Raw genomic sequence first — 25,017 nt, 5'->3', positions numbered from 1 at the left:
ATCTACAAGTATGTCCTTATCTGTAAACCGCATCAATAGGCGTGTGGCAGAGGATGTTAGGACATCAGCCCTTAACTAATAAAAAGGAAATCCTATGGTATGGTATTTGGAGGAGGCGACCGACAGCTGAGGTCATTTGCGCCATGAGGGAAGGGGTAGGTAAGGAAGGGTGGAGAGAAATCAGGCGTCGGCATTAGCCTGCACTTAACGAAAGGCGCCAAGGGGACAACGGCTTAACGTCCCATCCGACGGACGGAGTGTTGCGCTTGAAATGTCCTCCACACAACACTCAAGCAGGGATCGGGCAGTCTCTGAAAATTCTCTGCCACTGCCGGGATTTGAACCCGAGTCCGCTGGGTGGGAAGCCAACACTCTAGCCACCACACCAACCAGATCCCCAAAAGGAAATCCTCCGACGAAGTTCCGCCTAGCATTTATTTCAGTCCTTTACTATTGATGGCCGCACAACAGTTTTATCTATGGAATACATTATCTCGAATATAAATTTCGGCGAACAGCCTTGATTGAAGTTTATTTCCCCGTGAAATTAGGACCGCCCCACAGTGGGCGGAAATCGGAAAAAGCCGGACAAAATTACAAAATGGCTTTTTTTGAGTTATAAACTTGAAACTTCGCAGGTATACTCAAAAATGATTGAAATTTATGGATATGTACTTCATTGTATTGATATGCACTACAACCTCAAGAAATCTTCGAAGAATGCTCTCATATAAGTTACTCCGCGTGAATTTGCCGAAAACCCATTTGAAACTCTACCTAAATGTAAAACTTTGTCGAAAAACAATGTCCGCCATTTTGTAACTGCACGGAAACAATTTGTCGATGATATTCTTTAAGATTACGGAAAATTAAAGAAAAAACCCTATACCAACAGATTATGTGGTTTTTTTATTCCGCAAGAATCCACCCATAACTTCACCATCTACTTACTTTGGAAGATTTTCAGAAAAAATTGAATACGGGCGTTTTTATGGAAATTTGTTCACGTTGGAGCCTCTGTATCTCAGTAACGGGTGGGATCTATGTCAAATGAAGTACATATCCATAAATTGCAATCATTTTTCAGTATAATTGTAAAGTTTCAAGTTTGTAACTCAAAAAAAGTCATTTTGTAATTTTGTCCGGCTTTTTCCTATTTCCGCCCACTGTGCGCCCTGCCGTCAGCGACACCATTGGCGAATATTAACCAATTTAATGAGCCTGGCCTCAAAGGCGCAGGAGCTACAATTCCATCCACTCCCAAAACATTGAACACGGTTTACGGCTGATTCCGGACGTCCTTACTACTCTTAAAATGCCATATAGCAGTTAAGGTAAATAACCTGAATGAGAAAGAAAATTCGTCTTCAGCCACACTCATTCCTAGCTGAGATTCGCCCATGCCCGAATATTGACAGTTTTAGAGGAAAAAGGAGGCGGACTGGAGAATAGTGAGGAACTATTTCAAGGAACGGAACTCATTATGTAAAACCTCAAGGGACAAGTATTGAATAGAGTAGATTATAATCACTTATTAGAGCTAGGACATCATATTAGACTATGGGATGCGTCTAATTACAAAAAATATTCTAAAGGTCAGCGTTAATATGGGAAACCATTCAACGTATCTCTAAATTTTAAGGCGATTGCGTAAGCTTTAAATGAGAAATAAGGCACGAAAATTCATAGTGAAGTGAGAAAGATGCATCCTCTAAAGGTTCACAATCCATCCACTCATTAAGAACAATCGACAACATGGTGGCTGCAGTTTCAATCAATTCACCAACGTGTCAGGAGCTTTAAGCTTTTTCTAGAACTTCACGCCGTAGAGACGATGTCCACTTGATGGGGCAATTTTGAGCCAGATCTTAAAGGGATTCTCATTACTTAAATCCCTTACTCTTCAATACATATTGCTAATGCGTGTAAAATATCCATCCGATGTAAAAGTTTTCAAATTTTGAACTCATAAAGCCACTACTAACCGAATGATATCACCATTTGGATAAATGTATGGGTAATACTTTCTAATTGATTATCACCGGTTTGTTTTATATTAGTGGTTGAAAACAGTTGTATAGGGGAAATTACTTTCCGTAGTGGCAGTTTTAGAGGGTAAGCGAGGATGAGGAAAGAGAATTTAATTTCAAGATAGAATGAAAGGGAGAAGGCATAATTGTGAACTGAAGAGGGAAGTCCATGAAGGTAGGGGAGACTGATAGAATACTTTGTAAATACTCCATTAAAATCTGACTAAATCGGTACAATACTGTTATAAAAATTAATGAACGTACTTTTTTTATCACTTACCACGTTCTACATTAAATGGACCAACTGAACGACAAATATTATTATTTTAGCTTATAACTTAGAAGAAACGTATTATGGCATAATCGAAATGGGCAAATGATGATTATAAGTAATTATCATTATTTCCATAGATAATTTAACACGGGCATACAAAAATCACGCATAGATCATTCGGGAGTGTGGTGGCCTGGTCAGTAGAGGAACTAAATGAAGTGACCCAGGTTTAATTGCCATTGAAGTCTTGGGCGCATAGTAACCAACTATCCTCAATGTGCGAGGTGGCTATGGAAATAAACCAAGTCCCCAAACCTATTGGCCTGTGCCATGTTTAGGGGAGAACTCTACCGTAACCAATCTAAACCTATTTCACGGTGAACACGGTTTCTTAGATAACGTTATTTAGGCTTCTAATGTTCGTTATTAGCGTTAATTTCTGTATAACCATTAGCATCGTTAATTAGCAATCGATACTGATGGCTCATGAAGTGTTATCCTACATTTAATCCAAATTAAGAGCACATTGTTCAAGTATATCGCTCGTTCTAAAAAAACACGTAGATTAGGGAAATAAGAGGTAGTATATCATAACAGATTATTGAATTCGTCACATAACAATGAAAATAAATAGATCGGCGTAAATACATGTAACTATTTACAAACCTCCAGCAACTGATGTATGAAATTGAGTTTTCACAGACTACGCCTCCAGCTAGAAAATAAATACCTACAACATTAAATTACTTGACGTAAAATACATCTACGGCCAAAATACCGAACAAGGACTACACTATTGAATTGGAAACACAAGGGCAAAAGCGTAGCATTCGAGATGATTCCCATCAGGACATACATAAAAAAGGCCAAAGAGATTTTCATGCAGATGAAAATCGAAATTCGGATTTTTCGGGCATCTCGGGCTCTACGTCAAAAGAAAATGTCAGCATAAAATTCATGTATAACCTCTCAAGGCCACAGTGTCAACCGAGGGGTCAATGCGTAGTGAGGAAACACGATGGTCGCTCCTGTCGCCATGCTGCAAACCGAGTCGCAGATAGATTCACCCCTTCCTTATCACCATGTACCCATGACGCTTATGAGTTCGCATCAACCAATCAGTTGTTGCTAGTATTACGTTAGTTTAATCTTCACATTATTGAATATATTTTGTATTTTAACGAGGATGCAACATTCTCACTCGACCGCTGTTTATTTCGTGACGAAATGCTCGTTTAAAACTAATAGCGTGGTCTTGTAACTTTCGTAGCATACAAATAACCCTCTCATACAATTCCCTGAGTCTATTAGAATTTTTCCGCTGTATTCTCAGATTTAAAATTTTTGTATGAAAGATAATGGAAAATGTTGTCTTTCCTATTTCCCCTTAAAATTTTAAGACGGTAACGAGAGGGGTGACTTGTGCCAAGCCGGATACGTTGACTGCGGTGAAATTCACAATACTTGCAATGGCAAAAATGCCTCTCAGTTATGCACATTATTATTTTTATATCGTTAAAAATAATATACCATGTGGATTACTTGTATAAAATGAGTTAACCTAGAAGTACAATAATCTTGACCCGGTACAAGGGGAAGGAATTCCGCAGGCCAAAATCGTATAACTAATACGACATAAATTTCCAATGAGTGCTGGCATGCGCGTTCGTCTTTCACGCTCTGTATTGGAGCCAAACCAGAGGCGAATGTAGCTAATGTTAAGTTCCAACACGGGCGAAAATGATCTCCGAATTGAGGATCGGCCAATATGTTCTTCACTGACAGATAATAAGTCTGGCGGGTAGTCAATTCGTTAACTGATAAAGCATAAAGTTCATTTAGGGCTTACTAACATAGGTCGGATACCAATAAAGTTTGGCATTGCCTAAAAAATAAGCATTTAATGAAAAACATTGGCAGCTCTACCCTCAAACTAGTGATATAGGAGATACATAAAATACCACGCCATTATGGTTATCAAATTAATCTAGTGACTGGTACTTATGATTATTTATATTTTTCTACCATTTTATCGAAATTATTATCTCTCCGTTCAAATTCATCATTCGCTCTTAAAAAACTGTCGATCGGAATGTTTTTTTATTACCATTTGTCTGGTTATTTAGTTCCCTAGGATAAAATAATGCATTGATGCTTTATATGAAAAAGAAGTGGCCCATAAAACAAGCTGATGCATACAAATGAATGATTATGTCCATCTAACTAATACCATCGGGTAGTCATTTCGTAAACTGATAAAGTATAAAGTTCATTTAGGACTTACTAATAGTCGGATAAAAAAACAATTATGCCTTAGGCCACAAAAATTACCATTAAAAGAAAAAAAAACCAGCAGCTTAGCCCTCTTCTAAAAAAAGTGATGGCAGAGAAAATACGATACTACGCCATTATAATGCGTGAACTAAGTAAATAGGGCGCGACCGGAGTTGGAGCCCCTTGGCGTATTGACGGCGGTTTCTAGAACTATTTTTACCGCGCGCTATGGCTACAAAAATGTTATCAACTCTCTAGTACTCTACTCAACAACAACTAGTCTCTCAAGTACAACAACTAGTCTCACACACTTCTCTACAAAAGCTATAACAATCCGTCACTTTGAAATATCCGCTAGAGTATTTAACTTCTCTCTTAAAACATTCATCCAAATTCTTTTTATAATCCACTTCCAACAGAGTCATGTTTGAAAGTGTTATGAAATGTTAACTTCGATAAAATATAATTTTTGTTGATAAAATTTCTGTAACCATAGCGCGCGGTAAAAATAGTTCTAGAAACCGCCGTCAATACGCCAAGGGGCTCCAACTCCGGTTCACCCGTAAATAGATTACGTGAAAAGGACAGGGATAAAATTGTCGTTTTCAATTCAGTAAGTAAAAACTTATCTGATATATATCAAAAAATGTCTCTAGTGCACAAATTTTGTAAATACCAAATATCGCGCAAACAAAAATCTGTGGATTATGTACATAAGCCATTATTGAAAAAACGAGGATCATGAATATGATATATTTCATTTTAAACGATACGTATATTTCCGTTTAAAATAAACACTATTATAACAGGTAGCTCTGTTTTTTCAATGCACTCAACACATTAGAGAAAATATATGCCAGCAACAAACTTTTGGGTGGAATTTTTCTCCAAGGACGCGATAAATTTGGCATTGAAGATCGATTATTTTTTGCGTTCCCGCTGTCCCGGTGAACCAGTTCACCCTAACCAGCCAGATGACAATGGAATAATTTTGTGCGCAAGTGTTTATGTTGTGGGGGTAGTGTTCTGTTTGTGTGAGCAGAAACTTATAACTAATAATTGAAGTGAATAAACAATACTTTGAATTGATTACATTGAGGAATAAGTTTGAATACATATAATAATAGGTTTGGGTTACATTGAAATATGAGTTAAGATGACATTTTATTATAATATTATTAACTTTTTTCTCTTTTTAATTATTCTTTTCTTTGAATAATTGTTTTTTATCATTTAATATTATTTATTAATATTATTTTTTTTTTTCAAATATATTTTTGTATTATTATTATTTTTTATTGTTATAATTGTGTTTTTTTGTATTTTTTCATTTTATATATTTTTTTCTTTTCGCTTTAATTTTTTTCACTTATTATTTGGCATTAAACATTCATAATATATTTTTACATTGAAACATTTATGAACATTTTAGTGATGATGACTATATCTTCAAGAAAGGCATAGGACAGACTTAGACGAGTGATTTGCTGAGGCAGTTTGTAAGTGGTGGGGATTTTTTGAAGACTCGTTTAAATGCGAGTTGGGTGACGACACTTAGAGACCCAATTTGAATTCAATTTCTAATATCCGTGGTTATAAGCATTAGGAGCAACTGCTAAAGTGGACCAGCTTGATTCCACAGTTCCTCCCACTCCAGTGGACTACATGGAGGGTTCCTAAGTCTGATCCGCAGAAGATAGATTTATGCTGACTCTCCACCCGCTCAGCAATCGGCATCAAAATGTGTTCACAGCGCGTAGATATGATCGCATAAAGAAAAAATTACCCCCCCCCCCCCTGCTTAAAATGGAGCATTCGAGAGAATAATCTGGAGGAGCAGCATTAAGAAGTAATGAATTCGACAGATTATATCGCCTTAAATATAAATTGCTGTTGAAAGCCCTAATTATCTACATTTACTACCGCAAAAGCCGTCCCAATAGGCGCGTGGCGTGGATGTTAGGAAACCAGTCGTAAAAAAAAAGAAAGGAAATTCTATATCGAAGTTCCGCGCAGCATTTATTTGAGACCTTTATTGTCCGGAGGAAAAAATAATTCCCGTACTTATCCGTTCGGAAAAATACCACTCTTAATTGATCGCTTCTGTCGAACAAAGAACTATGGTGGGGTTCTAATATAATACTCTGCGTTTCGCTCAGATGGATATCCATTCTCAATTGCTCGAGCAATCATAAACATAGCGCGCAATCTCAAAGTATCTAGCGGCTCCCAGCTTCCTTCGTTTAACACCTGTGTATCTAACAATGCACACTGAATTCTAAATACAAGGGCAAAAGCGTAGCCTCCGAGATGTACAGAGGGTAACTCTTCATCTCCCACTTTTATTTAGACGCATTGAAATATATACTTGCAATTTTCCACGATTATAAAATTTATTGCGACCTATATTTCCAAATTATTACATAATCTTCAAGATACACATGGTATGTAGTGCATTCAATCTATAGAATTTTTAGCTGAAGTGGGTGAAAGTAAGGGAGAGAGATGGGGAGGATAAGAGAAAACCTAGAGGAGAAAGAAAACGTAAAAGACTTTCTTCTTCAGGTTTTCCCATCTCCTCCCACTCCTCTCTTACCTTACCCCACTCCAGTTAAAAAATTGAGTAAATTGAATGCACTACACACCATTCGTACCTTGAAGATGATGTAGGAAGATTGAAACCTATGTCGTAATAGATTTTACAATCGAGGAAAATTGCAAGTATTTATTTCAATGTGGACAACCTCCACTCCATTACACTTGAATCATCGGATTTCATTCATTCAGAAGGCCCACACGAAGCATAACGTAAAATACAAATAAGGCCAAAATATCGAATAAGGACTACGCTATTGAATTGGAAACACAAGGGCAAAAATGTAGCATCCGAGATACGCAGACGGGAACAGTCTATTCCCTACTTTTATTTATGGTAAATGCCCTTCAAATGGTATTCTCATGGCAAAGGTCAATAAATTTTAAATTTTATATCTTTTAGCACGCCTCATTTTATGTGCCAATACAATTTATTTAAAAATATTAATGTATTAGGAAAAGCAATCGTAGTACTTAAGATGGAAAGCTTCCTTTGTTTAACATCTGTACCCCCCGAAGCATTTTTTGACGAATCACGCAGCTTTGCCTTATATTTTTATTAAGTTCATGAATAGTGTATTTTTGCGACGGATTACATATGCTCGCAGCACACTCAAGGTTTTGGCCGATCGGGTGCGAAATAGTAACTCTCTTTTACTTTTTCATTTGAAAATATATTTAATTGATTTTAAGTTTATTTAACAGTAAAATTCTCACTGCTGTCAGCGACGCGAGTGGCGAGTACTTAAAAGTCCATTTCAATGCGCGGTGGGTGGCAGTAGATTTAAATGATGAATTTTCTATTGTCATATTCGTGCCCCACATGCTCAACAGACAGGCGAATGGACGTTAAATCGGACCACGTGGCCAGATAGCGACTGTTGTCCGTCTGGAACGTATCAGAAATGTTTGGCGGCCAGAGGGCGCTGCTGTGGAAACGAGGATATGCGAAAGGAGACAGACGGAGAGCAGATGCAGCATCGTGGAGGGACCAAAGGGATACGACACGTGATACCTACGCTTGGTTGGGAAGAAGAGCAACAGGCCGGCCACGACGGCACACTACTGCTTCCTGAGGGTGTCCGGTGGTCTCATACGCTAACCAGAACTGGTTTCCCAAGACCACCAGAGAATTCCATCGAAATAAAGGCTCGCTGGTTGCAAATATGCAGTCCATCAAGTATAATTGATGTGCTGACCACCAGAAGCTCTGTGTTCGTTGTTACTATGACAAATAATAATAAACAGGCAATGATGGACTATGAAATTGAAAACGTAAATGCATCAACGTCTGAAATGATTTTCAGAACTATAATCATGCATTACAACTCCGTATTCTACAACTTGACTCAATCATGAGTCCTAAAACTACCGCTGTGGTTCAATTCAGTAGCCTTTTAATTAACCCTCTGAGTACCAATCGATTTTCTAGGTACTATGCCAATAGTGCCGAGGCATTTTTGCTGATTTTGCAGTAGGTTAGGGTAAAAAAATAGGCCTCAAAAACAAGTAAAGGTATATGTTCAAAAACTTTAGGAAATCTTTATTATATGTGGTTTCACCTTTTTATTATATTATTTGACGAATTTTTGGTAGTATGAGTTAATTTTTATAATTTGAAGAAAATAGTTAATGTTAAAATAAAATGAATATTGATAATTGTATGATTAGTTCATTATCAGCATCTAAGAGTGACATTGCATGAGGAGCGCGATAGTGCTCCTGGCACTTTTCGCGAGAGATAGGAGGAGTGCGATAGCGCTCCCCAGCACTCTAAGGGTTAAATTCTCACACAAAGATCCTCTCATCAGCTCTTCCCTATTTAGGAACGCCTCTTTCGCTAACGCAATTCTATTCCTGACCTCTTATCTGCTGCACCAGTCTTCCTCTAATGAGCTGCCCAGATGGTTGAATTTCTCCTCCCGTTCAAGTTTTTGCCCATCTACTTTTCTCTTGAGTGTAACACTCCTGGCTCATAATGCTTTACAAAACCGCAATACGTTCACTTATGCAGTACAGAGCCCCAGAAGATTTCGTCACTGTTTAAGTTTCCTTTAAATTATAAAGAAAATACCACGTTTTATTTGTTTCATAATTATTTATAACGTCACTGGATCGGATACCTTCCGAAAAACGTTTCCGCGTGAACCTTTGCCGGCCTACTAGTAGGTGGCGACAGGGCTAAGTCCTCGCCTGCCAAAGGTCGTGGGTTCGAGTTCCGCCAGGGCAGATTGCCCCTGTCCAGAGCATGGGTGTTTTGATAATTCATTATCATTGATTGTTAAAATCCCCTGATGTAACGGCCTTAAATGTGCTTATTTCTGGGAGGTTAAGACAAATAAATAATTGAGTAAGTCAAACCTGGATACCCTATTCGAAAAACCGTCAACGAGGTCTCGACGTCATCCGAAAACGGATTTGCATCGCGATGAAAAAAAATGAAAAAATGACACAAGAAACGATTTCAATATCTTGAAAACTGACTTACCCCAAACAGCGTCTATTGGTAACTATCACGGTGCACAGATTAGCTGCGCGCAGATGTCTTGTGAAACTCAAACGGTGTCAAAATGGAAGCTGGTATATATTCCTACTTCAAGTACGTCCGGTTTCACGCCACTGACACTGTTCACAATTGTAAAGCACTGGTCCCACTGTCGATTTCGCGGTGTTTGTTAGTTCATCTAGACAGAGTTTAGAAGAACGGGATGGAAGGGGGAGACATGCCGAAAATAACGATTTGGTGTAATTGGGTTCCACGTGCGGCTGATATTGAGGCCGCGATCCCAATAGTAATTGCTTCTTGTACTTTTTGTTATCGCCTCACTGGTTCGGGCCGGCAGTTTGACCGCCGCTGAAGGCGAGGCCACCAGAGATGGGTCGTTCTCTCCACGGATTCGATCTTCATGAATCAAGTCACCGGGATGATTCAATCACCACGCTCTCGTGTTTCTCGATGAGTCGAAAGAATCGTAGACTCATCAGTCCGCGGGAACGACTGACTATTTGATTGATAGGGACTCTAAGATGGAAAATAATCTGAGGAATGGAGTAAGTGAAGAGATCGAATGATTGATGGCTGATCGCAACAATTAACCGCGGGTATCCATTCTTTTTAATATTAATTGTAGAACTGTAACAGTACCATAGTGCCCATTTATATAATTACCCTCCTACAAACGAAAGCATTTCAGAAACTAGTTCAATCAATTAAAGAATCAAAATATCTAAATATTTTAGCAATTATACTATTTTATTCGGCTTCATTACGTGCAAATCACTCAATTTCTTTAGATACTAACTTAAAAATTTTCTGCACTGAGAAAATGTTGTCATTCAGCAAACACAGAAGCCGACCATCAGAGCTTAACCGGTGGTTATAATGATCGATTTGATGAAACCGGAAGTCTTAAGTGATTGATGATCAAATTATTCTCGCTCAATGTCTCATGAGCCATTTGTATCACACAGTGATTCAATAACTATGAACGAATCATTCGCGAACGATCCATCACTAGTGGCCACGCGGCGGGAGATATATCGCGGGGAAAGTTCACGGAGGGGCAGAACTCGTAAGTCGTGAAACACGCTGAGTCTACCGCCAAAAGTCGCGAAGTTGGAGGATGAGCGAGAATCTTCGTGAGATGATTTAATGCCACGGTCATCCATGGAGAACGAAAACAATAATTACTTTAGGGATTGTGGCCTAAAAAATAATGGCACGTGTGACCCAGTTGTGAAGAGTATTATTCATGCCGCCCGCGAGCCGTTCCCACCCCTTCCCCCAATCAAATCGCGCAGTGACGTAATAATGGCAGAAAGATCGCGAATGAGAATATTCATCCTTGAAAAAAATATATATACCAATGGCGGTAGCGAATCATAGCTACTCATTTCCATCGATATTCATGCGGTAAACAAATGCATAGAAATTAAATCACCTTACGCACGAATGTAGATGGACTCCGTCCGACATAAAACAATGAAAGAACTGAAATTAAGAGGGCCCAATGTGCATAGATCGTTAATTAATGGGTATTGAATTTGACAGCAATGATTTGGATATGCTGACGATGTAGCACTAATTTCACGAAATTTGAATAGGGAAAAAGATTTTATAATCGTTTTTTTTTTCAACAGTAAATAAGTAGGTAAATAAGTGGAGCTTAATATAAATGAAGAGAAGACCAAATGATTGAAAATAACAGCTTCTTAGAACAAGCGAGGTCTGCAAAATAAAATACTTGATAATTTTGAGTTTCACGGTGCCAAGGAGTTTACCTATCTTGAATTCAGACTTAAGAATAAAAATAAGATATTCACTGAGATACCCAAAAGGATAATGGAAAGTAACAATGCATATTCTTCAAATATAACCTGTCAACATTTAATGAAATAAATTTTTACACTCCTATAATGAACTCTATTATCAAGTAATACAAAACCGAATACCTATAAAACTCTTATTGGACCAGTTGTAACTCACGGGGCTGAGCCCAGGGCATTATGAAGTCAAGACGAAGAAATCCTTTGAAAATTTGGAAATAAAAGATTATAAGGTGCACCTACGGCCCAAGTAGAGAAGGAGAGAAATGGAGAATTATAATTAACATGGAGGTAAATGAAATTCTAGGAGGGAAATAATTACATACTTAGATTTGACGAGTCACTCGGCCTGGCTTGGTAGGGCCTAGCAGAAAGGAGATGTTACAGAATGGATGCAGAGAGCAAGAAGAATAACTGAGTGGATGCATATAATGGAGGAATCCAAGACCCTCACCGGGCTGCAGAGCTGCAGATTATGATGCTGAAGTACGGATGGAACTCAAGGATTAATTCTCCCAAATGCTCCTAAATCTACCCTCATTTGTAGGGAATGGAAAAAGTCCTTCGGCTTTTCATAAAAATGTTCTTAGAGAAAAATAATCAAAAGCCAATAAGGAAAGTGGAAGAAAAGCTAAAGGGGAAGAAAAAATTCCATTGATTGGAGACTAGATTGGTTGGAGTAATTGGATTGGTTGGACGAGTGATTGGATTGGTTGTAGACCAGTATGATTGTTGATGTCTATCGAAGATGCAATCATCACCGCAGGTCAGCAATCCTAAGATGGGTTTGACGCAGGTCACTCAATTCTCCCATTAGCTAATCTTTCCACACCTATGCATTTCTTCTCTTTCACATCTTTCTTTGCCTGTTGCATATACATATCGATGGCTAAGTTGTAACAACACGTATCTCCAAAATAGTAAATTTTCCGGAGAGAAAAAAAACGATTAATATTTTTGATTGTAGACTGAAATTAAAAGCCAAAAGTTTATAAACCTGAAAAAGAAGCATTCATTTGCAAACGAAGAGTTGTTTTTTTGCTTGTATTTTATTTTTTAATGTTATTACACTTTTTTTAAGATACCTGCCTAAATGCCGAATTTGAGGTACGTGTTGTTAGAACTTAGCAATCGATATTTGATTCGGGGTCTTCCTTTTCCATTCCTTCCATCTGCTTGTCCCTCGACGATTGTCTTCATCAGGACATAATGTCTCAAGATGTGGCCTATGAGGTTGTTCCGTCTTCTTATTAAGGTTTATATGAGGCTTCTCTTCTCTCCCTCTCTTCTTAGGACTTCGTCAACACTAACTCGGTCGATCCATTTGATCCTCATCATTCTCCAGTAGCACCACATTTCGAAGGCCTCTATCCTTGTTTTCTCCGCTGCTGCCATTGTCCATGCCGCACTTTCACATAGGAGCATACTCAAAATGTAGGTTCTTGTAAATTGTTTCCTTACTTCCACATTAAGTTTCCCGCTGTAAGCAGGTCTCTCTTTTGGTGGAATGCTCTCTTCGCTTTGGGTTATTCTGCTGATAATTTCTTTCTTGCTTCTCCCGTCGTTAGTGATCCTGCTTCGCAAAATTACAGAAAACATCCACATCCACCAGTGTTTGCTTCCCTATTTTTATGCTAGTCTTGACTTTTTCTCTTCTGCTGCGAACTAATGTCTTGGTTTTATTTGTGTTTATTTTTTACTTGATAATTACCATTCATTATCATACTTACCCATATTAACCAGAATATTTTTCAAATCCTTCTCTGTTTCTGCTATGACGGCTATTTCATCGACAAATCTTAGCATACTAATTTTTTCTCCATGGATATTCACTCCCGAAGCCTTTTCTTTGATTTCATTGAATGCTTTGTCGATGTAAACGTTGAAAGTTACGGGTGACAAAGCACAGCCTTGTCTCACTCCTCTCCTAATTCTTGCTTCTTCACCGCTGGGCCTTGATTTTATCACCGCTAATTGGTGTTTGTATAAACTGCGGATGATTCTTCTGTCATTGTAGAGAACTCCAATTTCTTTAAGGATTCCAAGCGTTGTGTACCAATCCACATTGTCGAATGCCTTTCGTCCACGAACGCAACGAACGTTGGGTTGTTCTTTTCCATTCTCCTCTCTATGGGCAGCCTGAGAGCCAAGCCAATATTGCTTCCCTTGTGCCTCTGCTTCTTCCAAATTGGCCCTCACCCGTATACTCTCCTGCCCTTCGTTCTATTCGTCTATAGATGATCCTTGTCAGTATCTTCGACGCATTTATAGTCAGGTTTATAATCCTGAACTCTTCACAATTCTCCGCTCTTTACCTCTTAGGAATTGGGATTATAAAGTCAAAGATGCAATATAGAATGAAAAGTTCTAATGCCATATAATATCGCCCAACGCTCGTCCACCTTGCAAAAATGAATCACAGGCGCGGGATAAAAAACGTAAATGTCTAAGTATTTTCTAAAACTCCAATTATGAGTTTCCACTACATTAAAATTTTAAAATAGGAAGAAATTTTTTCTACAAATTCAGCGTCTTAAACGCATTTAAATCTTTAAAATAAGCCAAAAAAATGGCTGTACGACAAGTCAATGGCGAAATTTAAATAATTATATGATTCAAGGCTCGTTAATGGAAAAAATGAGAAAAGATTAAAATACGCATAAAAGGCAATAATTTTTTTTTTTCCCCTTAGTGTATTTAGGTTGAGGTGGATTTAGTGAAATTTAGGAAATGCAGAAATTTTCATTATAATCCGAGACATTAGGGGACAAACGTTTGTTGAATTGAGGTGGAGCAAAGCAAATATTTTTAATTCTGCGATTGTTTTTTATCTCAATAGAGCGGCAGAAGAACCAAGTAGAACACAGGTTTAGTGCTGGATTTTTCAGACTTTGCTTACTTCATAATACCTTGCAGCTGGGTGATACCCTAGCTCTATTAACTAATAAATTAATAATTTCAGTGGTCAAGAATAATTCCAGAATATACAAATCTCTCTGACATAAAAACAATTGAAAGTTAAAAGTCGAGTCGAAACTTAGTCCGTAGAATCATGAAAGCTGTTTTTTTTAAATTGTCATCATTTCCAGTGTCTTTGGCATCTTTAAAAAGAATCACCCTTAGATTAATCTCGGTGTTTTATAATATGGCAAAGTCAACTAAACTATACAGAAGACAAATGTTTAATTCCATTCTAAACTCAAACAGGTGAGGAGTCTTTACAACTATTATAACCAATCTATTTTGAAGCCACAATTCTAAAAGTACAGGATTCCAAGTGTATAATGAAGACAATCGCTATCTGATATCCTCATTTTTAGGCGAATCTGACCTCAGGGCTGCCGATTGGCATGCTAAAAAATTATTAAATAAATAAGCGCGTCCTTGTATATGATTTTGGAACTTATGTATGGGTTTTACGGCATGCATTACTGATAATCCTTAGGGAATAATTCTTCGATGCATAAGTTAGACAACAATTGGAATCCACTAACACTCGAATTATAATTACATATTTATCAGAAATTAGCATTATCTTGGGTCAACCCTTTCACGAAAGTGTAATAACTTCTCTAAATCCGGTGACATTTGACAGGACCTCGAGTATTGGAGTGGAAATTGTATCAAATAAATGATGCATGTCAAACCAATGGGTAAAGTTGAAATGAATCATTAAAAAAATTAAATTAAAAGTAATAAATAACAACAAAACCTCATAGAGAAACATCCCGCACTTAAGAGATTTGCTTTATGCTATACTGACATGGCATTAAAGTTATTTTAATATGCTGGCTACTATCGCGGATTATGTTCATATCAAGCAATGTGAAACATGAAACAAGGACTGAGAACGTGTTTCATGTAATTCATACCGCCCTTAAAATCCATGATTCTTCACAAATCCATCTTATGCTGCTTACGTTACTAAACCACAATTAGTGATACGTAACCTGAACTTACACTTTATTTTAAATACTTCGATAAAAAATGTAATCGTAGTCTATATCTCAAATACCTATAGGTGGAATGACGGCTTGCGATGAATGATGAAAAGCATGAGCAATCCCTTAATCATTATAATGAAAGTAAACAATGAACGCATAAAAAAAAGTTACTGCGCCAAAGAGAAAATTTCACATGTTGAATACTGTGTGAACGAAAAATGAAACGAAACAATAAAATGAGAAACTTTCCAGAGGAAGTTGACGCTGCATCCAGGTAGGAGTCTTAGAATGCCAGTCGATTGTATTATAAAATTGCTTAAATGAAGACTCTGTAGCAGTAAGATTCTCATTTAAAACGCGGAATAAGCATAAAATGTTAACCAAAACGTCGGGGAGCAATAAAGAAACAAAACGTATTCTTTTCATTCAGGAATCACTTTTGACGATGTTTAAACACTAAAAAAACGGGGCAGTCGTGGGACTGGCCGACAGAAGTGAAAACTGAAATAATTATTATCCATTTATTTTTTATATGGATTGAATATTGTTAAAGAACTAATTTTTCCAGTAATACTCATTTTTCAACAAAAATTGATATTAGTGTTTTAAGCAAACTGTTTATTATTAAATATACATTAAAAATACGATGCGCATGAATAGAAAGTAGCATCATTTATATATTAAAATATAATATGCTTTTATTTCTTTTATTTAATATGTTTTAAACCTGTAATTGTTCACTATGCACATAAAAGAAACTGCCTTAAATTGTACTGACCTGTATTTTTATAGCGTGTACACTCTTCTGCACGTTCATGCATGAACTCTTTATATTTAATGAACTTATACAATATACACTATAGATTTTTATTTTCAATTTTAATATTTTAAAAAAAAAACTTTAACAGTCTATATATTAACAAAGTTTGTTAGCCTGCGTAGTTGAAATATCCATTGTTAAAGTTTTTTAATTGTATGAGATTGAGAAAAAAATCCTCCCCGGCGGGGAATCGAACCTCGGTCTCACGTGTGACAGGCGGGGATACTGACCACTATACTACCGAGGATGTGATAGTAGGAGACGAATTTTAAGACCTAAATCTATACCTCGCTGTAGCGATCGTGGTGTCGGGTCGGTGACGCTCACGCGAATTCTATGCTTTTTCTCCATCCCGCAAAAGTTCTTAACGCCACTAAAGAAGTTTTCACTTCAAAAATAATACTTCACCATCATAAAACAATAAATAACACCTTACTTAAGCATTATGGCATGAGTTACATTGAAATTTAAGTCATACCAGCTGCACGTCTCAACCAAGCGTGGATTTCGTAACTGCGCTGAATGTTTACACTGATAATTGAGCTAATGTTATAGAGAGGAAAAATACATTAATAATTGCGATCTAGGTATAATTGTAACGGAAAATCATGAATTTGGTCAAGAAAGTGGTTTACGCAGTGACCCAGAAATCATAAGGTCCATGGTTCCAATCCCGGTCCAAGGAAACTTTTTCTCATAGCAATTCATATTCAGTTAAAATTATCAATTTTTGGATACAGGCAAATCTACGGCAAGCTCCGCTATGGAAAATCGAAAATTACAATATGATAACATTAGTTTTTAGCGAGAACTCCGTTGTCAAACAAGGTAGTTCTAGCCAGAGGTCTGCGTATCAATGAATACAAAATCGTCGTTATGACGAGCATCTTCTGGAAAATGACTTGCGGTAGGTATCACACATGTTGATTACACACAAGCTCTCCGTCTCATAGCCTGGGTTCTTACGATTAAAGTAATCAATCCAATCGCTGTCTTCACTATAGGCATAAGTTTTCCACAAATACCATTGTCATCTGCAGCTCTACAGCCTAGTGTGGGCCTTGGCTTTCTCTATTATACGCCTCCGTTCAATTCTTCTTCTTATTATCATCCTCCACGTCCTTCCATTACTCTTCCTGATATACCTCTTCTTCAGACGCCTTCCATGTCGTTATTATGTAATAGCTTGAGCATTATTAGCATTTTCCATCCTTCCACATGGCCCAACCATGGCAGCCGAAGTGGCTTGGCAAATCTAACTGTATCTTTCCTTTCCAGTGTTTTACTTCTCTCCACATTCGATCTAATCTTCCATCTCTCTCCTCTAATTGGGCCGCAGAATCTCCTTATGATCTTTCAATCAAGTTTTCTAAATTTTGAAGAAATATCATAAATTTGCCACAAACATATCCCGCGCAAAATTGTTCACATTCTCGTCACCATAGCGCTTTTTTCGTAAGGAGCGAAGAAAATTTATGACGATGGAAAGGTATGGAATAAATCATAACTGCGTCGTATTATTATTCCTCCCTCCTTCACGGAATCAGGAGTGGGATGCACGTGGTTTATATTTTCGCATTAAAATGCAGAGGGAATGCCTAAAAAAAAGAAACATAAGGTAAACATTCCAGGGTGAAAAATGGCACACACGGGACCGAAAACAACAAACACTCGTCGAAAGAGAGAGAGCTTACAATTAGTGAAGGACGGATGTATCACGGCCGGAGGAAGGGAAACATGTAAACGATTCGCTTTCTCACACACACACGGACGAAAACTCTGCGCATTTCCGGGAAAAAAGGAAAAACAACGTTACCCGCTTCCTGCGCGGCGTCCTCACTCGAAGACATGCCTCGGGGAAGCTGCAACAATCCGTCTCCAACAGCGACGCCAACGTCGGTCACCTATGGCACCACCACCACCCTCTAACAAGACGAACCAGGGGCGGCCACACCGCCCCTTACACCTGAGTATTCACGACTGCAACACGGATTCCCGAACGACAAAAATAATGTCCTGGATGAACTTTTTTCACCCTCCTCAGCTCAATATGAGGTTTCTTCGAAATCTAACGTTTCCCCTCGGACAAGAAGACTGCTCCAAGTAGCGACAGGGATCAAATTTGTCACACACATGCACCACCCTATTTAGGAAGGTTCTGTGAATACCCTCCTTGGCTCTGGAATGTATTCTTGAAGAAGAAGGCTTCAGCAGAAGACACGAAGGATGCTAGAAGTAACGCAAACGCCGAGTGTAATCACACATCAGTACTTTCCGTGCCACTGTTTGAGGGAAAATTCGAAAAACACAGTATACAGTCCTGTTGGCTCCTTTATGCGTGAACTAAACCAGTTCCAAATGTTTCAAACGTGATATGAAAACTCTGTACACGAAAGCTCGATACAAGACCAACCATTCAGCGACCTAGGTTTGAAAGTGTTTCAGCTGCTTTGCCTCCACTTTTGTCCACCCATCCGCCGAAGTCGACGCAGGCAATATATTTGCCAAAAACGGGAGCTTGAAGAAGAAGCGGATGAGGAGAAGCCTCGCCACTCGTTCACCGAGAACTATCCTCAGATTCACTATCGTCTCGATAGCAGATCACCATTCCGATCTGGTCCTTGGGCGCGCCAATCCCTTCCGATGAAACACGACAAGCTATAGCGATCTCCTCCGCTCCAAGCGGGCGGCAAGATGGGACGGGATTCACGGACAGTGTTCGATTCGTAAAATCGCTTTAATAAGAGAGACAAATGACTTCTTGCAATGTGGAACCGACAAAAATTATCCCCGCCTCGGGATGGAGGAAGGCGGTCGGGTGGCGCCGCCATGCGGATGCGGCGGGAGGCGAGAGGAGGGAGTGCATGGGGGGGGGGGGTCGGAAGACGGGAGGAGGGGAAGGGGGCATTGAGAGGGTCAAAGGGGAAGTACAGGGAGATCGGTCCAGAGGGGGGGGAGAGGTGGGGGTGTATCACGAGATGATCGCTGGCTGTGCTCCTCCAATGCCATGGAAATGCTAACATAAACCTTGAGTTCCGTTCACGAAACACTTGAATATAAAACTTTTGTCCCCCCCATAGTTTCTTATAGCTCCCCAATGAGGTCCAAGTCAGCCCCGACTTATCTAAAATGCCCTCATTGCATCCCTCATTTCTTTGCCAAAATAGTTAGACACAAGAGTCCAACATTTACGCAATACGTCCTCTGATACTATGCTGTCTTCTCTCTGCTAATTTATCCTACAGAACCTTAGACTTGAAATGGAATTATAATAGGGTGGTTTCCTATTATTTTTTTATTGCCTAAATCGAAAGATTGTTACTTCTGGAGTATGTATTTCACGCTTTTAGATTTTTAAATTACGATATCTATTTTTCGGAATTAAATGAAAAGTGAAAATTTTCAAGCGCGCGAAAACGCGACGGCTAAGTATGAATGCTGGGAAAACTCCGTCTGGCGTCGTTCTGGTTCCCGCTGCCGCAAGTGAGGTGACCTTGGAGCGAGGCTATGAGCGCTGATACGACGCAGGACGGTAGCAGGTAGCAGAGTACCCGGCTAGCTGGTAGCACTTGGCTTAAATAAGGATTATTAATACCTTATCAAACGAAGGAAACTTTCCAACCATAGCCAGTTTCAATAGGTGATCATTAAGACATGTTTCCCTGAGCACTGTGCCTCATGCATGCATTGGTAATCTCAGACGATGTAAAACTCCTATCTACTCGTATAGAAACTAGGCCCCTGTGACGTCACGTGGAGTGGCATCGCATGGGCGCCAATCTGGCCTTTTTCAAATGAGAATAAAATTGACCACTCCCATTCGTCTAAACTGAGATTTCTAAAACCAAATAATTTTTATATTATGAGTACACTAATGGTGGGTAACGAATCGCAATCAATGCCTTTCGTTTTCTTTGATGAGAGCCCGATGACGCCACCAGGGTTGGAAGGGTTGAGGATGAAAGAATCTCAGTCAATGAGGTCAGTTCCTGTTTTATCCAACATTCTACCCTCCTACACAGTTTCCAACATCCCCCGCGCTAAGTACTCAGTCTATCCATACTTTCTGTCTCCTCTATATCTCTGCGGCCGTCTCCCCTCCCTTCATGGACTTATTCAAATAAGTCCCCTCCTAAATTCACAATAAGGGCTACTCCCTTTCGCTAAATCTTAAAATCCTATCCTCTTCCTCTCCCTCGTTTACCCCACATTATACCCTCTAACATTATTTTCAACATCCCCACCACGCTCAGTACTCGCTCCATCCAAACCTTCTGCCTTCTTTTTAACTCATATGGAAGCTGTCACTCACCCACCATGTCCAGCACTTCGTCACTCCTCCTCCTCTCCGTCCACTGCGCCTTCTCCATTCTTCTCCACACCCACACCTCGAACGCCTCCAGTCTTTTCTCGTCTTTCTCCCAAAGTGCCCGTGTTCCGCATCGTAAAGCGATACACGCTAAAGAGTTGTTCCTACAGAAATGAAAGAATATTCTATCATTAAGATTATTCCACATATCTGTCCATGCATAGGTATTCTGGGAAGTAAAACGCGGAGTAATTTTTAAAACTATAGCAATTAAAGAGTAAAATAACTTAGAAATGTGTAATTTTTTTGTTGTTTAATCGTAGCACAGTGGTCCGAAATTGGAAAAAGGCGGAAAAAAGTCCAAAATGGCTTTTTTGAGATAGAGACATGAAGCATAGGCTCACAAATGATAAAAATATTAAGTATTTAGTGTCATTTGACGTTAGTGCATGAAAAAATTTTATACAGGTTTATACAATTTTTTCATAGGGGTGTGATCGTTACTGAGATACATAAGCCAAAATATGGCCAATTATTCAAAAACGTGCGCGATTTCTTTTTCTTTCAAAATCTTTGAATTTGTGCATGTGGAGTTGCGGTGGTAACATTTATAAGGAATAAAAAAAATATTCCTTTGAAGAGGTGATTTTCTTATACTATCCATGACTTGAGAAGATTTTGGCTCACATCTGTTTTTGGAAAGCAAAATTCTCAAAAAACGCAATTTCGGACTTTAGACCGGCTTTTTCCGATTTCAGACCACTGTGCGACGGATCGAAAGTCCATTCATTTTTCAAACTCAAGAACAATAGATGGTAATGAAAAATTGCTCGACGATCCCATTCTAACCCTGATCGCTATCAGACAAATCATTATATTAAACTAAGAAGAGCATGAGAAGGTCGAAAATTATCTTCCATGATCATGTCTCAGCCGAGCAGCAATTGCATTCACCCCTTTCCTTCCGGACTTAATTTGAGCATTTCATGCAAAAGGAAATGCAACTTCGGACTTCACCACAAATGAAGCCGTGAAGGAAGGGCGAGGAATACAACCCCAGGCCACAACCGGTTGCTGCACCATTCTCCAGAATTCTCAAAGTACTTACTGTCTGCGACTTCGTTAGCGACGGTTCATGGGAAAAATGGCAATATTTTAACAGTAGGGAGGGCTTAGCGAGAGAGTCTAATACCCATCGCATTTAAATGGATTCACAAAAGTCGCCACTCGCGCCGCTGACAAAGTGATCCAAGTTTCACGCGGAAATATTGTATAATCAGGGGTGTTATCCGAAATTTATGTACACGGTGATGTGATCTATCGAATTCATTACTCTTCAATGCTATTACTCGCAATTACAAACATTATAATCCAAAATATTGGAAAAAAAAGATATTTTTTTTTCCAATATTTTTAAAAACTGACCGACCGAAAATGCGACCGAAGTGGCAACAGATATCAGCCTTCTATGGGATGGAATTGGGCCTCCTCTATGCAGTCCCCTTGATAATTAGGGTGGTTTCGACCTATCTAGGATACAAAGGACTCCCGTCAGAAGAAAAACTGAAAGTCCCAATCTACACGAAGGCGGTTGGGCCGATTCGGGACCACCCCGCCATCTCTCATCGAAGCCACGAAAGAGCGCGCGTGAGGCAGGCCGAAGCTGCGCGCTATCTTACTCGTTATCTCCGCCGCCAACTTCAATTACGGAAGTGAACTTTTCCCACGGTAAAGGCTGCGAGGCGTAAGATGACGCAAAAACAGAAAAAATACATAATTGACCACGCGCAGCAATAAAATGCATTCAGTAAACCATCAACCTCTTTCGATTCAAAACATTTAAAAAGCTAACCCTATGAATTCCAGCCTTTCTCCAAGTATCTATTGCGTCATACTCTGAAAACGTCATCCATAACTACTATGATATTCCTACTTTCTCGGAGCAATTACTATTCACAGCGGCAGTCTGGAGTGATTGGGGGCCCTCGGCTGGGGCTCATGATGGGGCCCTCCTTACCGGGGGAGTCGGAGATCCTACCCGGAAATGGATTTTGACGCTATTGTGGCTATTAAATATTACATAAAATTTGAATAAAAAAATAGCAAGTTTGTAAAAAAATATGAATAGTGAGAATTTCACAGCTTATAAACTACAATGTGTTATGGTTCTATTATCTATCTCGTGAATTTGCTCTTTGAAACTGCACTGAAATCTAAAAAAAAATCTCTAAAATAATCCTTTCGAATAACCCTTTCAATAAAAGCATTAGGTCCACTTTTATCCTCTGAAACCTTTATTTTATTAGTTTCTTTACATAATTTTTTTACGCTAAGTATATAGTAAATAAAGCAGCCAATAGAAACGCTGAATTTTATAATTGCAAAAAAAGACTTTGCGACGGGTATTAGCATTTTAATTAAGCCTTTCATTTGCGCTTCGCGATACACGTCAGCGTTGTGGGGGCCCTTAAGCTCAGGGCCCTCGGCGATAGCCAACCGGCCGGCTTGAACAAACAGCCCCTGACTACTCAGACGAAGGACCCTGAAGGACGAAGGACGGCTTCGTGGCAAATTATTCCCGAAAGAGGCGTCCACCAACTTGTATCATAATGCACTCCAAAATTGACAAAATTTCAAGTGTAAGCCGTTTATAGAATTATGAGGAACCACTTTAAGGAACGGAGAACAAGATAAAATTCTATAAGGGACAAGGATAGAAACATTTTTATTGAAAACGAAGACATAGTGAAGAGATGGAAAGAATACCTGGAAGAGTTATGCTATAGAAGACTGGTGGAAAATAGCATCCAGGATATTGAAGATACACAGCCTTCAAAGAAAGAGTGCACCCTAATATTTAAACTGGAATAGTCAAAGCGGCTATGAAGAAGTCAATTGGCTACGCCGACGGTAAAAGGACAAAGAAGACATGGATAACGGAGCAAATTACAAAAGAAATGGAGGAGAGAAGGAAGTGGAAGAACGTGGGCACTGACCAGGGTAAAAGAATGCACAGGGAAATAAATAATCGAATACGAACTACGTGGAACTAAGAGGGCGAGGGAGGTATGATGGAAAGGGCAGGTTGAAGAAATGGAAAAGTTTCAGAAGGAAGGACAGGTAGGCGCGTTGTACGCCAAAGTTAAGTCGGCATAAGAGGGCAAGCCATGTCGAAAATTAAGAAAATTAATCTTGGGCCGAGGATCTTAGATACGGAAATCGAGAGAGCCCTTCACGGTATGAAGGCTAGGAAAGCAGTGGGCGTGGGCAGTGGATGTGAACGTCTGAAGAATCTAGGGAGGGATGGTAAGAGAGGGTTTTTCGAGCTAGTTCGCAGGGTTAATGAGGATGTTGGCATGTTGGCATGTTGGCCGGAGGTTTTCGTGAAGACGGTTCTAATTCTGCTGCCGAAAAAAGAAAGCCGCGGAACGCGCAGGTTATAGGACTATAAGCCTAATATTTCACGCGGCGAAAGTGGCACTGAGGGTATTAACCAGGCGAATGGAGGCGAGGGCTGACGAGTATTTGTGCGAAGATCAGTTTGGTTTCAGACTAGGAATCTAAAATATAATCTGGACCTCTCTATCTGCTTTTAATATTTCGAGAAAGCATTTTATAAAGAGGATTGGGTAAGGTTATATATGTATAGATATTATAAAGAAAATTGGTGTAGATTGGAGGGATACGCGACTCACTTGTATATGGCCCAGAATGCGCAAGTGAGTGTAGCGTACGGAGAAATAGGGTGAACAAGCACTGGCCAAGGAAGAAGGCAAGTCCGTCCACTGTCGCCTTTGCATTTTAACGTGTACGCTGGGGAGATTGTAAGAGATGCGTGAAATGAGTTGGAGTAAAAGTTGGGGAATGACGTGTAAAGCAGTGAGGGTCGCGGATGACCGAGTCGCAAATATGATCTGAGAATATTAGAGAAACGCAAGCAGAGTCATGAAGAGATTTAATCAATGAGCCCTGGGTTACTGGTGCCGATATTTCTCCTCTGTCAAATATAGGATACTTTCATCTGCTGCTCAGAATCAGGCTATGAATATCAGGTAGCCGAACCAAAGGAACGGATTCATCCATCAAAGCGAAAAATTTATATTTTTAAATCTTCGATTGGGATGGGCTCCACCCCCACTTTTCGAAATACCATAGATGAAATGAACAGTGAATGAATTCAAAGCTTTCTATGTCCCAAAAAATTCATTTTTCCTTTGAGAAGAATTGACGATTGATTGTATTTTAATATCGGCATGGTATGATAAGAAAATCTGAATAGCAATGCTGACGTGAGCGCTAACTACAAAGTAAGATATGAGGGTGCACCTTATCTGATAACGGCTTTTGATCAGGTGACCTTTTTGCTTTCAAGTTCGGAGTCCTGTTAGATTTCGCAAAATGGGAGGAACCAGAAAAAATTAGTGTCCACATGAATAGAGGTCAAA

At 39.2% G+C, this 25,017-nt stretch overlaps 1 protein-coding gene across 2 annotated transcripts in view; it reads right to left on the bottom strand.

Annotated features, from left to right (window-relative positions):
• LOC124161196 (box A-binding factor-like) overlaps positions 1–19,028 on the bottom strand; it is a 253,353-nt gene extending 234,325 nt beyond the window's left edge. For both annotated transcript variants that reach the window (XM_046537444.1, XM_046537445.1), the window contains exon 1: positions 18,080–19,028. In XM_046537444.1, the coding sequence (XP_046393400.1) occupies positions 18,080–18,113 (34 nt within the window). In that variant the 5' untranslated portion in view covers positions 18,114–19,028. The remainder of the gene's footprint in view (positions 1–18,079) is intronic.
• Positions 19,029–25,017: the final 5,989 nt, after the last annotated feature.

Source organism: Ischnura elegans, chromosome 6 (genome assembly GCF_921293095.1).
Source record: "Ischnura elegans chromosome 6, ioIscEleg1.1, whole genome shotgun sequence".
Taxonomy (NCBI): domain Eukaryota; kingdom Metazoa; phylum Arthropoda; class Insecta; order Odonata; family Coenagrionidae; genus Ischnura; species Ischnura elegans.
The sequence above is the reverse complement of the archived record's forward strand: the minus strand, read 5'-3'. Positions and strand labels throughout refer to the sequence as shown.